Source organism: Engraulis encrasicolus, chromosome 2 (genome assembly GCF_034702125.1).
Source record: "Engraulis encrasicolus isolate BLACKSEA-1 chromosome 2, IST_EnEncr_1.0, whole genome shotgun sequence".
In the NCBI taxonomy this organism is placed as follows: Eukaryota; Metazoa; Chordata; class Actinopteri; order Clupeiformes; family Engraulidae; genus Engraulis; species Engraulis encrasicolus.
This window is the reverse complement of record NC_085858.1, coordinates 5,222,743-5,239,859: the sequence shown is the minus strand read 5'-3', so window position 1 is coordinate 5,239,859 and position 17,117 is coordinate 5,222,743. Positions and strand designations below refer to the sequence as shown.

General features: G+C 42.1%; 1 protein-coding gene across 1 annotated transcript in view; it reads left to right on the top strand.

Annotated features, from left to right (window-relative positions):
* Positions 1–15,510: 15,510 nt before the first annotated feature.
* The window catches only part of LOC134466285 (integrin alpha-M-like), a 53,587-nt gene continuing 51,980 nt past the window's right edge, over positions 15,511–17,117 (top strand). The window contains exons 1-2 of the mRNA XM_063220190.1: positions 15,511–16,369; positions 16,899–17,007. Of these exons, the coding sequence (XP_063076260.1) occupies positions 16,330–16,369; positions 16,899–17,007 (149 nt within the window). The 5' untranslated portion in view covers positions 15,511–16,329. The remainder of the gene's footprint in view (positions 16,370–16,898; positions 17,008–17,117) is intronic.

Here is a 17,117-nt window from a genome sequence, read left to right as displayed (position 1 = left end):
CCAGGCACTGTCCTTCAGGTTGGAACGTAGGGAGGCTTTCATTGACCTGTGAAAACGTTCACAGAGGCCATTGCTCTGGGGGTGGTAGGCCGGGTTACGTGGCGCTATTCCGACATGCCGCTATTCCGACGTTAATGTCTATTGTCGGAATACCGACACGTTTTCCACCGTCCGCCGCTATTCCTACATGCCGCTATTCCGACATTTTTTTTAAGTATCCTATAGGCCTATATTGAACCATTCTGAGAATGCTGCCACTCTACTGTGTAGCGCTGTCATCAGGGCAGCCGACGTTTCCCTCCATGTCCATATAAGGCTCTTAAATCTAAATGAGCTATCCACGCGGGTGTGGTGCTGAAATCAGCGATGTGAGACACTTTCCCACGTTACTGCTTTGAAGAGATAAACTTTGTTGCCTACATTCCAAGTTACTCAATCGAATTATATCGCAACAATGTAAGGTCCACCAAAACATCCAGCGACATGATGGAGCACACAACCCTTGTCCTTATTTTGAAGTTCCAGAGAGAAGAGCCGTTGTCGTGTCCAAACCGAGGCAAAACAAAAGCAAACTGTGAGAAATTCCAAAAGGCAAGTCTTACCAATCCAGACATAAATTTAGGCTACAATAGGCCTATTAATCTGAAGTCGGTCCCGCCTCTAATTCCCCGTTTTGCACATGCCATAGCCTACACTCAATCCATCTCATTGAAATGACTTGTTCATCCACCGCCGGTTCCACGGAGAGAACCCAACTCTCAGCGGCCTTTCAGGGCTGAAGGAAGGTGCAGTGGATTTATTTGTCACGGGGTGACAAATTGAGAACTCACGCACTCACTGATTACATTGATTTCAGGTGCCAGCGAGAGAAGGGAGGAAGGTAGTTGGGCCAATAGGATGGGTGTGGGTTTTTTATGTGCAGGTGCTGGACGGTGACACACCGGAGAGCGAGCGAGACGCACGGCCGCATCGTTGGGAAGTTGGTGGATGAGGACGCTCACAAACGAAGAGTTAAGTGCCCACGCCTGGCCGCCATAGCCTTCACTAAAAGCAACCCCCCTACCCGCGGTGCATGCCGCCTTCAGCTCTCTCTCACCCTCTCGCGCTCTCTCTCGCTCTATCGCTGCAGCTGGCACAGCCGACTCGCGGTGTCTCACTGGACAGACGACAGAGCGTGAATGGACTGGTTCTATTCAAACACACACACATGCACACAGGACTATGTTCTCAAATGGAAAATAAATATTTTAATGAAATGACTTTGGTGTCTTGGTGTTTTCTGGTGTGTACAACGTTCCTCGGGGGAGTTGGTAATAAGAGGGGGTGCCGCTTGCAAACGCGCACCTCCCACCTGTGACATATTTTTAATTTAAATTTAAATAATTAATATGTTTTTTTAAATAATGAGACTTAAATCCTGAGACTTTCTTATACAAAAAGCACCAACTTGGGCGCATAACTACAGAACTTTGTAAATTGAATGGATGACTTTCTGCCACAGTCTGACGTGCATGCATGGGACATAGCCCATATCGGTTCATTTGTGATGCGTGAACAGTCGGTCTAGCCTACCTGTAAAATGACACCCCCTTCTGCTGTAATATTACTTATTATGTAGGCTATTACGCGCTTGCAATAGAGAGAGAACTCAATCAGCCTTGTGTTACACATGGTTTTCTTCCGATGTTGGCAATTACGCTGCGTGCGCGTGTGTAGCCGTGCCAGGATCTCAGGCCCGCCTTACACACTCACCAGCGCTAACTTCCACGCACCATTCAACTGAACGCACTTGTGTTAGGCTACTCTGCTGAGTGGAAGATAAACAGACTCAAATACCTAACAATTCTTTATTGACACATATTAATGGCAATAGCAGCCAGACAAATCCTCGCGTTGCAGACCTACCCAAGATTAAGACTGCGGCCGGTCGCTTTGGGAACTGTATGTTGCATTTGGGTATTGCGCGTGTTATAGCTGCAATAAGTAATTGAAGAGCCCACGTCCGGCAGCAGTGGCTGACAGGCCAGCAGCAGCACGGGAATTTGGATTGTTGCATTTTCGGGGGATTGATTATTTCTCCCCCGCTGTTGAACTGTGTGTGTGTGTGTGTGTGTGTGTGTGTGTGTGTGTGTGTGTGTGTGTGTGTGTGTGTGTGTGTGTGTGACTGCATGCGCGTGTGACTCAGCGGTACTGTGTAGTGGTGGCATTTGGGCACCTCCGCTGAGTAGGCTACATAGGAGGACTGTACAACAGTTAGGTCTACTTTATGGTGTAGTGAATCCTACTCTAATTGGTGTGGCCCAGTGTGCAACGTGTTTTCGGGCATTAATGAGTGTCAGTTATTATAGTTTGCCGTGGTTGCCTTTCGGGCACTGATGAGATGAAATGACTATGGATTGTTGTGATTTTCCCTACAGTATTTATAGATTGCAGTGGTGTGACTTGTGAAACTTAACTTAACCTAACTTAACTTTTGTACGGTCCTCTGGTAACTCCAGATTGTGATTAATTTATGCAAAACACACACAGCACTTTATACCGCTGTTGGTTGACACACTTTTGTATTTTATTTATATTTTCAATGTTGTATTTTAAATCATGAATTGTGAGAAATAAACTACCATAACCGTCACTCCCTTTGTCTGTCTTTCCTGAATCGTGTCACTAAGTGTCCAATAGAACCCGTGGTTTAAATTTCACCTCTTACACTTGCGCTCTCGTCACCCACGGCGTTCTCCCCAATCAAGTTGCTTCCCTATCACTTGACTCACGCTGGCTGATGTCGAGAAACAATTCAAGGTTTTTATTTTTACTTTATAAGTAAACACAAAGGGCATTGCGCTTGCAAAACCGTTTCATGCCCAGTTGCGAAGTCAAGCCTGGGACCCAATGCGATGACATGCGCAGCATCGCAGCATCGAATCACTTTCACTTTTACCTCTGCTGAAAAATGGTGGTGGATCTCCAAGTAGGCTAGGCTACAGTCGAGGGTCAAATTAAACATTTCAGAGAACGATATGCTCATGAGAAGTCCCAATAAAAGTGCATGCAGGGCTTTATCGCTTTTTTCCATCACCGGCCAAAATGGCTAGTGGATGTATCGCACACTCCCACATAGCCTATAGGGAAGGTGTAAATTCCCTTGAAAGCGCAGGAAAACAACGCAATACAGTTCAAATCTCAGAATCGTTGTTACCGTACTGCACAGCCATTATATCATCACATCGTTACCCAATTTGAGTAGGGGAAATCCTCTTCGGGTTTGCTGATAAAATGTTTTCAGTCGATAACTTGGCTATATATGTAGATGCGTGCAGCACGTTGGCTGGCTGCTTTTTTTCTTTCAGTTCGTTCGTTCGTCCGTGCATACAAGCAGCTGGCTCTTCAACACCTGCCAACTGGCCCAATGCTAGTGAAATTTAAGTTGAGTATGTGTGCCCTCTCCAGTGCAATCGCCTTGTTGGTGTCAAGACTCATGCATATTCCCTGCTGCAATATAAAAAATAGTCCGTGTGAATGTCAGTATGAAGCAATGATGCGTGGGGATAAAAAGTGTCGGAATAACGGCAGTCGGAATAGCGACATGTCGGGACAGCGGGTTGTCGGAATAGCGGTATGTCGGAATAGCGGTTGCTCCCCGGTAGGCCGTGGTGCGGTGGAGTTTAACTCCCAGGCTCCCTGCGACAGCGTTCCAAAGTTCAGAAGTGAACTGAGCACCACGGTCTGAGGAAATGTCCGATGGGGTGCCAAAACGGGACACCCAGTTGCCAATAAATGCCCTTGCCACATCAGCTGATGTTATGCACGACAGAGGAACAGCCTCAGCCCACCGTGTGGTCCTGTCGACCATAGTGAGAACGTGAGTGTAACCCTGCGAGGGTGGAAGTGGGCCAACTAGGTCGACGTTGACATGGTCGAAACGTCGCTCAGGCACTTGAAACTGTTCCAGTGGCGCTTTGGTGTGGCGGTGTACCTTGCCACGTTGGCATCCCATACAAGCTTTCGCCCATTCCCTCACATTCTTTTTAAGTCCGTGCCACACAAACTTTGCTGACACCAGCCGTCGTGAGGCCTTGGTGCCGGGGTGTGAGAGGCCATGGATGGCGTCAAAAACAGGCCGCCTCCACTTCAGAGGCACAACAGGTCTAGGATAGCCCATCGAGATGTCGCAAAGCAGAGTGGTGCCAGCGTCGTCGAATGCCACCTCCCGCAACTGCAGTCCAGTAGTGGATGAACGGCAAGCCTGCACGTCCGGGTCAGTGGCTTGATCTGCTGCTATGCTGCCGTAGTCCAAGCCAAGGTGGACCGCCCCCACAAGAGCACGGGAGAGGCAGTCTGAAACCTGGTTGTGTTTTCCAGAAAGGTGTGCAATGTCCGTCGTGAACTCCGAGATGTAAGTCAGCTGCCGCTGTTGCCTGCCAGACCATGGTTGAGCGACTTTGGACATTGCGAAGGTCAGAGGCTTGTGGTCCACAAAAACAGTGAACTGGCGTCCTTCCAGCAGTGAACGAAAGTGACGGATGGCGAGGTACACCCCGAGTAGCTCTCGGTCGAAGGTGCTATACTTCCGTTCACTGGGACGTAACTGCCTGCTGAAAAAGGCGAGAGGCTGCCAAGCATTGCCACCCACTGCTCGTAAACCGCACCAACCGCGTAGTCTGAGGCGTCTGTGGTCAGTGCGATAGGGGCAGAGGAGACGGGGTGGGCCAACATGGCGGCCTTAGCCAGGGCTGCTTTAGCGTCCACAAAAGCCTTTTCCCTGTCCGGGCTCCAGTTCACTGTGTGTTTAGGCTTGCCGCCTTTCAGAGCCTCGTACAGGGGTTGCATGGTTTGGGCGGCCTTGGGTAGAAAACGGTGGTAGAAATTCACCATGCCAAGAAACTCCTGTAAGGCTTTGACGGTGACAGGGCGTGGAAAAGTGGTGATGGCCTTTTCCCTGTCCGGGCTCCAGTTCACTGTGTGTTTAGGCTTGCCGCCTTTCAGAGCCTCGAACAGGGGTTGCATGGTTTGGGCGGCCTTGGGTAGAAAACGGTGGTAGAAATTCACCATGCCAAGAAACTCCTGTAAGGCTTTGACGGTGACAGGGCGTGGAAAAGTGGTGATGGCCTCCACTTTCGACGGAAGAGGAACGACCCCGTCCTTCGTGACTCTGTGCCCCAGAAAGTCTATGGTGGACAGGCCGAACTCGCACTTGGCTGGATTGATGATGAGCCCGTGTTCGGTGAGGCGCTCGAACAGAGTGCGAAGGTGCGAAAGGTGCTCCGCAGGCGATGAACTGGCCACCAGGATGTCGTCCAGGTACACAAACAGGAAAGGCAGATCCCGTAACACTGAGTCCATGAGCCGCTGGAACGTTTGAGCAGCGTTCTTGAGCCCAAATGGTGTGCGCAGGAACTCAAACAAACCAAACGGCGTGATCACAGCTGTTTTTGGGACATCGAGAGGATGTACGGGCACTTGATGGTATCCTCTGATGAGGTCCACCTTCGAAAAAATGACCTTACCCGCCAGGTGCGCTGAAAAATCCTGGATGTGTGGCACTGGGTAGCGGTCGGGCGTTGTTGCATCGTTGAGCCGTCTGTAGTCACCGCAGGGACGCCAGCCCCCCCCCGGTTTGGGGACAAGGTGGAGAGGTGAGGCCCAAGGACTGTTGGAGCGTCTAACAATCCCCAGGCGCTCCATGGCCTCGAACTCCGTCTTGGCCACGGCCAGCTTGTTCGGCTCGAGGCGTCGAGCACGGGCGTAAACCGGCGGGCCAGTGGTGTCAATGTGGTGCTCGACACCGTGCTTGGCTGTGGACGAGGAGAAAGTGGGCTGGGTGAGTGCGGGGAACTCGGTGAGCAGACGCTGGAAACCGTCTGTGACAGAGAGCAGGCTGGAGAGGTGTACTGTATCAGAGTCACTGAGCATGCATGCGTAAGAACAGAAAGTGACGGCGTCGATCAAGCGCTGATTTTTAACGTCGACCAAAAGTCCATATGCACACAAAAAATCTGACCCCAAGAGGGGAACAGCAACTTTGGCAGTCACAAAGTCCCAGCTAAAGCGTTGCCCTCCAAATCACAGTTCAACATGCCTTGTGCCATAAGTACGGATGGGGCTGCCATTGGCGGCCTCCATGGGGGGGCCGTGGGTGTCCGCTACCACGTCCACCTGTGAAGCAGGCAGTAGACTCCGCTGTGCCCCTGTGTCGCAGAGGAATCGCCGGCCGGAGACGGAGTCGTGGATGAAGAGCAGCCTGCCGGCATGGCCGACGCTCACGGCCACTAGTGAGCGCCGGCCTTGGCGTTTCCCGTTCCACTGAAGCTGCATGGAGAACGGCATTGCTTGGCCTTAGAGCCAAACCTGGCATGGTAGTAGCACAAACCTGAAGACTGCTGCCGACGCGGGGCCGCTGCTGCGATGAGATTGTGATCATCCTCCAGAACCTCAGATACAGCACCAGCAGGGAGGAGAGCGGCTGCGCAGGGTTGTTGACTAGCCAGGAAACACTTGTCAGCCTCAGCAGCCAGTTCTCTGCAATCCGTGCTGGCAGTGTTGGCCAAAGCAGCTCTCACATGAGCAGGCAGCTGGCGCAGGAAAAGGTGGAGAAAAAGGAAATCTGGCTTGTTGTCGCCAAGCAGATCGAGCATTCGGTCCATTATCTCCGATGGCTTGCTATCGCCGAGCCCTTGAAGAGAGAAAAGCCTACTTGCCCTCTCAGTGTCAGACAGTTCGAAAGTTTTCAGCAATTTTTCCTTCAGCGTTTGATATTTCCTTGTCAGAGGAGGACGTTTAAGAAGGCTCACCACTCTCGACGCCGTAGAACTTCCGAGGGCAGACACCACGTAGTAGTATTGCGTTTCGTCGGCGGTTATCTGACGCAAGGCAAACTGTGCCTCAGTTTGAGCGAACCAGGCTGAAGGAGATGATTCCCAGAACTCGGGGAGCTTGAGAGACACAGCGTTGGCGGTCATGTCGATCTGGATACGTCCAGTAAGCAAACGTCGGGGGTCACCAGTGTAGAAGTTGCCTTAAGGCGAAGAAACGAGCCGTACATCTTCTCACATTAAGACTCTGTGAGTCGCGTTTATTAAGTTATTGTAACTGACTAAAAACATGGCGCCGCGCATGACAGAAAAGCCGGCAACATTAAACGTCATCGGAACTCTTAAAGGGACCGCGACTATAAAGTGAACAGAACAGTGGAGATGACGAACAGCATAACATATAACCAAATACACAAATGATTAAGTGAATTATGTCAGTTGAGAAAGCACTACAATACATGAAATTTGCCATTTTGTGTGTGTCCACGAAAACTGTGTTAACCGTGTCACGGTCTGAAACCTCCTCCATAAATCAGTAATGGTTTGGTCTTGGGCCATACGAATAACATCACGTGATGTCATAACCTCTTTGGCAGGATACGGGAAGACTTTTTGGTAAATTTTGAGCTCCATCCTTCCATAATTTAATCCATTCTTTTTCATGTTCTCATAGCGGGAAAATTGCCTGTCAACTGTGTTATCAACATATTCATAAGAATCTGAATTAGAAATCACATGTAGAAAAACACAGATAAAGCATACAGATACATGAATTGATTAAGGTGTTGTGGTGGAACTTCTGAGGTCCTCAGTTAGCACAACACCATAAAAATGGCTGAAATGTCAACGGTGTTACCGTCAATGGTGTTACAATTAAGTATGACAGTCAGGGTTGCCAGATGAGGCTGATGATTTCCAGCCCAAAAAATGATCAAAATCCGCCCTAAAAACCCGCCCAATTCTATTGATTTATATGGCAGTGGGAAGGTTTTTCTGATAGATGCCATTTTTACCCGCACACGGCCATCCTAAGCAGCCCAATTGGGCGGGAACCAGCCCAATCTGGCAACACTGATGACAGTTGAGGAGGAGTATGTTTTTGCCAATTTATATCCATATTGACAGACAAACAAACAAAATAATTTGTGTTCTAGGGAGATGGGTTTGTCTGCTCTGTTTTTTTCTACTAAAAAAGTGCCGACTTGTTCCCCTGCACTGTTGATCGTAACACAGTTGAGTAACACGGTTGACTGTTTTGAAAGTGTTTTTGCGCTATTGATCCCTTATGTGTTGGAAAAATCCTATGAACATACACTAGGGATTATCTCTGGAGAAGGAAGTCTTGTGTAAGGAGGGTGACTATATTCAAATCAGACGTTACAGGGATTTATGATGAAAAATGTGTCAGTCTGTATCACAGTGACTCATAAAATCTTACTTATGAAGCTCAACAATCACATTTTCTATATCAGTTGCACAGATTAATGACAACTTTACTGCTAAGGGACATAAGCACTTTCAAACATATATTGTTTCAACTCTGTAGTATTTTTATATATGTTTGAAATGACATAGTATTTGTCCATAACACTGTTGACAAAATAATTAAGCAAATGTTAGCTTTCATTAGAGTATTTATCAAATTATTTAAGATTAAGCTTGGCAATTTGTTTGTTTGGAAACTTAAATATATACACTATGTAAACATCTAGGTCAAAACTGATAATTGACATTTTGCTTTTGCCAAAAGCGTAGGGGAATCGTAGAATCACTCTTGGGTGTAAAGATAACCGATTTTGGTTTTTTAAGCACAGACCCTAGACTAAAAGACAAATTAGCCAGACAATCAGATTTTTCCTGAAGTGGAAATTGTATTCAGAACCTGTTCAGATACAGGCCTTATAATTTGGTAAACTTTACCTTCAACCAGTTGGAAGTTTTAAACTAAATTAATGAACCCTGGTGCAATTTTATTTAATTAGCTTATATTCCAAATCACATAGCCTATTTAAATAAACACGAGTGCATTATAGGCCTAACTTTAATTTCAACTTAATGTGAAATGCAGCGTGCAGTTTGACCTATCTGTGTGGTCTGGTCTTTGGTCTTTTTAAAGATCAACTAGGCCAGCAATATGTTGCCCTCGTCTCACTGTGGTTTGAGGTTCTCTTTTTGTGCGCTGACCAATACATGGTTTTCATGTTAATAGGCCATTGACCTTGATTGGTGGTGCTTTTGTTCACTGGCATTGCCATGTCTTTGCATTGGACATGGATGTACAATAAACATAGACACTTAAATTGCAAATGTTGCAGCGTTTTCCTCCTACTATATATCTTCACTGAATGGTCAATAAATCTCTTTTTGGCTCTGAAACTTAAAGTACAGGTATATACATGTTTCCACAACCTAACATATGGCCATCTAAATTCTGATGCGTCCAGTGTCACATGCATGTGCTATCTGCATTTGTTTCCCCATTCACTTTGCATTAGATTATGTCACTATGCATATTATTTTTGTTTCAGTAGCCTACACATAAAACAGAACATTTTGAGGTTGGCAACCTCACCCATTCAGGCCTACTGCACAAACAAAAAGTCTGAGATCTTGGCTACTAAAGTATAGAGGGGGCTTGCCATGATGAAGTCTGGGAAGCCCTGGGAAGTCTTGATTGTATATTGAACCATTGTCGTGATCTAACACAATTTGCTGCTTTTGTGGCAGCAGCCGAGCAGAATATTTGATAGTTATTGTGTTCTATGTAATGTTTTATTTCATTAGATAGAGGCCATGGATATTGAACATTTGTAGGCTATATCAAGATACAACATGTAAATATGCCAGAATGTAAATAATAAGAAAGCAAAAAAACTAAACAAAAAAATCTTTTCTATTTTCTCAGTTTCGCCCGGCCTATTGTGGCCTGTTTTCTTGTGGATAATCACATTTTTCTCAACAAATTTTGAGACCATGCCCCCAGACCCCCCTAGTAAGACTCTTATACAACATAATCCCTCAAAAACGCCACTGCACACCACACATGTGCGCGCACCGCTGCAGCACACGCGCCACTCCGTGCCACCGCGCCACGCCGCACCTTTCTCACCTTTTTCATCCCTGACCCGTTTCCATGCCTGTTAATACCATGTAATACCACTTACACAAAAATACATGACGTAAGTACAAAATTGGTACATGGTATTATACTGGTATTACATGGTATTAAAGGAACAGTCCACCCATTTTTGATTTTCACATATTTGCAGTATTTCCGAGCATTATTCATGAACGTGCGTATCATTTTCTTTTCAGAGTTTTCAGTACTTACATTTATTGGATCAGAATTATTAGCATACCTTAGCATAATCACTGGAAGTGGATGGGGGCAATAGCACCAAGCCACAAGTGACCGCGGCACGGGGTTAAATAGCTGGTTTGCACTCTGGTGAATTTTAAATTAATTTTAAAGTAGTTTATATGTACATTTGAGGATGTTTTGTTCGCCCCCATAGACTTGCATTGCTACACTTAATTTGGCTATACCGTTTAACTAGGCAATGCAAACACATAGACAACAACGATACAGTATGCACATTCATGAATATTGCTTGGAAATACTGCAAATATGTGAAAATCAAAAAAGGGTGGACTGTTGCTTTTAGTATTGTAACACTGGTTATTACACTGGACCTAATGTGGTAGATCCACTGTAATAGTGAACCATTAAAACAGGTATTGGAAATCGAAAGTGACTGCATAGGCTAGTTACAATGGTAAATATGTAGCCAAGTGTTTAGCCAAGTGTTTTAAGTTAACATCAGCCAAGGTTGGTTGACAGGTATGCTAACCATGCTAATAATATTACATTGTTAACTAACTAAATTTAATTCATTAGATTTGAAATTTAATTAGCTATTGTTGTTCTTATGCCCTGGTGGAACAGACATCTACGTAGGGGCTGTGATAATGTAGTTTAATGATGATATCAAACTACCAATTATGGTAACATTGCTTATTATATATATGTATATGTATACTATATATGTTTATATTGTTTCTAAACTGAATCAGGTTAGCTGATGTGATTACTATACTATCTTAAAAAATCTAATTATGGTACAAAATGAACTGATTAACTATAAATCTAGTCTTACCTGGGTGCCAATGATGTAGGCTAATAATGTAGGTAGACAACAGATTTGGTCAACTCTCTCTTTGAGAGGAAATATTTAGTTATTTTCAATTCAATTCTTTATTAAGGGAAAGCCCCTTAAGATGTTCCATCTCTTCTTTGAGGGGGTCCCATGGATTTAAAAAAAGGAAAACAGCTAATAAAAGTTTTTTTTAAATTATTGTTAGCCAAATAACGTAATGACCTGCCAAATACCTCATTATGTTATTACCAGGGATGCGATATTGGCACCAGTGTATCGGTATCGGGTTCAGATATCAACATAATTCAAAGATCGGATCTTATCGGATTGGATTTTTCCCAAAATATCGGAATTTTCCCAGTACTGACATTGAGCCAGGTGTAACCTTATTTTGAAATCATGACACTTGCATTTTAGTTTTCAGGATGGGATATTTGGGCCTACCTCAAGTTGAAACCCATGCATATATGTGGCTTTGATATTGGATCAGAGTAGTATCGGTATCGACAGATATTCAAATTTAGATATTGGGATCGGATTGGAAGTGAAAAATGTGTATCGGTGCATCCCTAGTTATTACAGTACATTATTGGTAGAGAAATATTATGTTATTGGCTTCACTACGTTTCAAATGGGCCCAAAGTATTATGTTGATGGCAGTTATTATGTTATGGGCATCATTATTACATTATCAAAGTTTTTGGTAACACTTCCAAATAAGGGGCCATAATTAACAGTGAAGTAGTTACAACCTAATACTTAAGTAAGGGTTAATAATCATTACTTAATGCCACATTAGACACATATTAATTGTTATTAATGCATTAGTAAGCAGTTACTTAACTATGAGATAAATATTACCTTGTGTTGCAAGTTAATAACATTTTATTATTTAACTAATAGATAAGTAAGGGCACAGTTAATAGTTAAGTAGCTATCAGGTCATACTTAACTAAGGACCAAAAGTAACACTTACTTAATACAAAAGCAACGCATAACTAATGGTTATATAATACATAAATATTGGGTTTTGGGACCCTTATATTAGAGTTGGCTGTGGATAACTAATGGTTAATTAATAGATAGATATTGGTGTTTGGGACCCTTATATTAGAGTTGGCTGCGGATAACTAATGGTTAATTAATCGATAGATATTGGTGTTTGGGACCCTTATAATAGAGTTGGCTGAGCATACCTAATAGTTAAGTAATTAATCTACTGTGACATCTAGTTTTCACTCGTTCAAATCACTGTAATAGTGGCAACAGGAGCCATTATATAGCAAGGATTGGACATACACTTCTCAATGATGGTGGGATGATGAGATGTATTTTTTTCATGTACCACTTATTAAATTTAATGGTAAAAACCCTACAATAAATGCAGAACATTATGAAGAGTAACAGTTTTGAAGCAAAACTAAACCATTCCTTTGTGATAATTAGGTTAATGTTTGAGAATATTAGCTCCAAGAAGAGCAGTGCATGATGGGTACGCAATCTATAGACAACAATAATTCGGTATTATTTAATCATTAGATATGCCTTACTTTTGTATTAAGTAAGTGTTAATTAAGGTCCTTAGTTAAGTATGACCTAATAGCTACTTAACTATTAACTGTACCCTTACTTATCTATTAGTTAAATAATTATATGCTATGAACTTGAGAGACACATGGTAATAGTTATCTAATAGTTTAAGTAACTGCTTACTAATGTTTAACATGTGAATTAATAACATTTTATATGTGTCTAATGTGGCATTAAGTAGTGATTATTAACTGTTTACTAAAGTATTAGGTTATAGCTAATTTGATGTTAATTATGTTAATTATAATTATATATATGGCCCCTTACCATGTGGTCTCAAGTTAATAGCATATGATTATTTAACTAATAGATAAGTGAGGGTACAGTTAATAGTTAAGTAGCTATTAGGTCATACTTAACTAAGGACCTTAATTAACACTTACTTAATACAAAAGTAAGGCATATCTAATGATTAAATAATACCGAATTATTGTTGTCTATAGATTGCGTACCCATCATGCACTGCTCTTCTTGGAGCTAATATTCTCAAACATTAACCTAATTATCACAAAGGAATGGTTTAGTTTCGCTTCAAAACTATTACTCTTCATAATGTTCTGCATTTATTGTAGGGTTTTTTACCATTAAAACTAATAAGTGATAAATGAAAAAATTACATCACATCACCCCACCGTCATTGAGAAGTGTACGTCCAATCCTTGCTATATAATGGCTCCTGTTGCCACTATTACAGTGATTTGAACGAGTGAAAACTAGATGTCACAGTAGATTAATTACTTGACTATTAGGTATGCTCAGCCAACTCTATTATAAGGGTCCCAAACACCAATATCTATCGATTAATTAACCATTAGTTATCCGCAGCCAACTCTAATATAAGGGTCCCAAATATCAATATCTATCTATTAATTAACCATTAGTTATCCTCAGCCAACTCTAATATAAGGGTACCAAAACCCAATATTTATGTATTAATTAACCATTAGTTATGCCTTGCTTTTGTATTAAGTAAGTGTTAATTTTGGTCCTTAGTTAAGTATGACCTGATAGCTACTTAACTATTAACTGTGCCCTTACTTATCTATTAGTTAAATAATAATATGCTATTAACTTGTAACACAAGGTAATAGTTATCTAATAGTTAAGTAACTGCTTTCTAATGTTCAACATATGCATTAATAACAATTAATATGTGTCTAATGTGGCATTAAATAATGATTATTAACCCTTACTTAAGTATTAGGTTGTAGCTACTTTACTGTTAATTATGGCCCCTTATTTGGAAGTGTTACCAAGTGTTTTTTAGTGTAAGGCCCATAACGTAATAACCTGCCCATAACGTAATAACTTATTACATTATGGGCAGAACATTATTACGTTATGGGTAGGGAAGTGTTATTACGTTATGGGCAAGTTATTACATTATGGGTTTTATTACGTTTCAAATGGGCCCAAATTATTACGTTATGGGCAGTTATTACGTTATGGGCAGTTATTACGTTTTGGGTTCTTACAAGGGGTCTGGGGGGATTCGAACCTGCCACCCCTAGATTGAAAGACCAACTCTCTAACCGCTAGGCCAAGGCTGCCCCATATTAGTGGCACGGAGTCTCAAAACTTTCTTGTGGAAAAGTCACACACTTGACTATAATTTCTTTTTTTTTTTTTGTTATAATCATTTTTTTAGTGGGCTATCAAGGCTAAGGCTGAAACGTCTGTCTGTCATGCAAATCCATTTCAGTCGAAAGTCTGACTTTTCTAGAAATGTAAACATTTGTTCTCATGAGTGAGCCATGAAATCATTTTCTAATAATCTAAGTAGTATTTTTGTGTGTGTGCATCTGTGTGTTAGAAAATAAAACAGTTATCTCCTAATTTATTTATGGTAACACTTTATTTTAGGGATACATCTATTGGCACTAATACATACAATGTTAATGCCTGCATAAGTACCTTGTAAGGCATGTACTAAGCAAATGTTAAGGCCTACTAGGTCCTTACTAAGGTTAAATTGGTAATAAATGCCTTATTGTGCATGAACAACACATTTGCGAATACATGCCTAACAAATGTTTGATTTTGCTTTGTACATGCCTTACAAGTTACTTATACAGGAACATTGTATGTATTAGTGCTAATAGATGTACAGTATATCACGAAGGTGAGTACTGTGAGAACTTTTACATTTTTAAGGTGCAGCTGACTTAAATAGATTGGTGTGAGATTTGAATGCATTCCTATGGAGAATATCACGATCTGCTTCAGTAGTCACAGTGTATGTTGACATGCATGTTTCTTTTAGGTGTATTTCAGATTGCCAATGTTGACAGCATTCATGCATCCCCAAACCATGTCAGTCCCACTACCATGCTTGGCTATTGAGAGGATACACTTTTTTTGTAAGTTTTTTAGACACCGTCTAAAGCAAATTTGTTGGTCTTTGTCTCCTTCCTCAACTTCCACATCCTCTTGCTCCTTGGCCCTGTCATTCTCTTGCTCCTTGGCCCCCTGTCCTCTTCCCACAGTAAGAATTCAACTTCTTATTTCTGTCCATGTTGTCCTCTGGCTCTTTTTTTTTTTTTAAATCCATGTGATTTATTTGTAGGCTGGTTGCAAGGTGAAGCGATTATATAAAATTTTGTCCATAGGCCAAATGTTGTGTAATAATTTGCTGTATAGTGTACAAAATATCCATGAATGTGTACAGTTTTTCAAGTGTTTCAGGTTTATTCATAATTTGGAAATTGTGTGTGACGCAGTGAGTTGTCTTTACTGTTACACAAAAAGAGGGTTGAACCCAATGGTTTGCATTGGTACATTTTGCATAGTGTGTTTTGTATCATAACAAATTGAGTGTGAATCAGTTTTTGTGCTTTTAGTTTAAGTACATTGGTGTTTAATGTTTCTGAATTTGTGTGAAGAGTTAAGCAAAAACAGCCAAAGTTACAAGAAATGGGCCTCAGCAAACAAAAAATGTAATATTAAGAAAGGAGATTGAATTCCAATGGAATTTAGAAATCAGAAGTTTTGGCCTGTTGGAACCGAAGCAGAAAATTAACTGATTATCATTAACGGAAGTGTTGATGAATCTGAAATCTGCTCATCATCTGTTGTCTCGTGGTTGATGAATAATGATAGAATGGGTTGCTTGCTCTTCTTCTATGCACATTGTTCTCCTTTTTAGGTAATTTTTTGACCACTGTGATGGAGATGGCTCTAGTACATGGTGGCCAAACTCAGGTCCGGGGGCCACATGACGCCCAGTAAGCCAGTTCATCTGGCCCGCAGGAGCTTTTGAATACAAAGTACCATACTCACACCTAAAATTCTTTAAAAAGCAAAGGGTGTTGCAGGTGTGAGATTAATCAAGGTCACATCTAAATATTGCAATGTGTAGGAGTGAAATAGCCAACAAGTTATGTCAGTGGACATTACAGTAATTCTCATTACTGGCACATGCATGTTGCCTGCGACATCTGGTCCTACTCTAGTAGACCTCCCTCTCTCTCTGTCTCTCTGTCTCTTTCTCTCTCTCTCTGAGTGTGTAGGGTAGCAGTGTGTGCATGCATGAGCCACAAGCCTATAGCATTTCTTTCTGCGGAAATGCAGTGTGGGTTGGATTTGCTGCGTTTTCATTGTCACACTTCTGCTGTTGTGCTGACCCGGGTGAGAGGTAGGGGGTGTGAAAAATAGAGAGGACAGAGTGCACAAGTTTCACATTGTACAAGACCATCACACACTGTGTAGCCTATATGAGTATGCGCATGCAAGAGGCTGTGCAGTGACTGTTTGCTGTCCCTGCATTTAGAGGCATGATGCCTGGCCTGGTGGTAGCCCTTATCATTGCCTGCGGTGAGTAGAAACAATGTTGAAAATGTCATAGGCATATACACATATGCATTGGGCAATGTACTGTGATGTATTTTTTACATTTAATACAGATACTTACAACAGCTATTTCTCGCATCTATAGGATGGTTGTAGGCAGCCACTATATTCATGTTTTATCAGTTGAATTGCTTTATTTCTAGTGATGAGTAAAAAAAAGATAGGTAACTTGATTTTGTGGATAGCGCAAAGGAAGTGTACAGGCTATAATTCCATGATATTAAGGCTGATATAGCTCTGGGTTCAGGAGAGTAAAGGTTATGCAAAGGTAAGAGAAAAGTAAGCTTGAATTATCACAATTTGATGACATTGATAGGCCTATCTGTTTTATATTTCTTCAATTCTAAATAAATTCATTATTTTCACATAGTAGCCACACATTTCATGTAGTAATTTAATATTTCAGCAAGTGTACTAGTATGAGGATATACATGTGTTTGTCCTGACCTTTCGAGTTTGGCATCTTATATACAACTGTTTTTTTTTTAATCAGCCTGTCATGCTGTGTTGGCTACCAACATTGAGGCAACTGTCTGGAAGGTTTTCAAAAAAAAATCAGCTGATGGCTTTGGTTACAGAGTGATCCAGCAGAACCCCTCAAGGTATGATTTGGAAAGGAAATATATGGCTTACTATGGCAAAATACAGCTATAGAAAAACTATAAGTCACAATTTTAAAAATTAAAATGCTCTGTAATTACCCCTCCCAAGG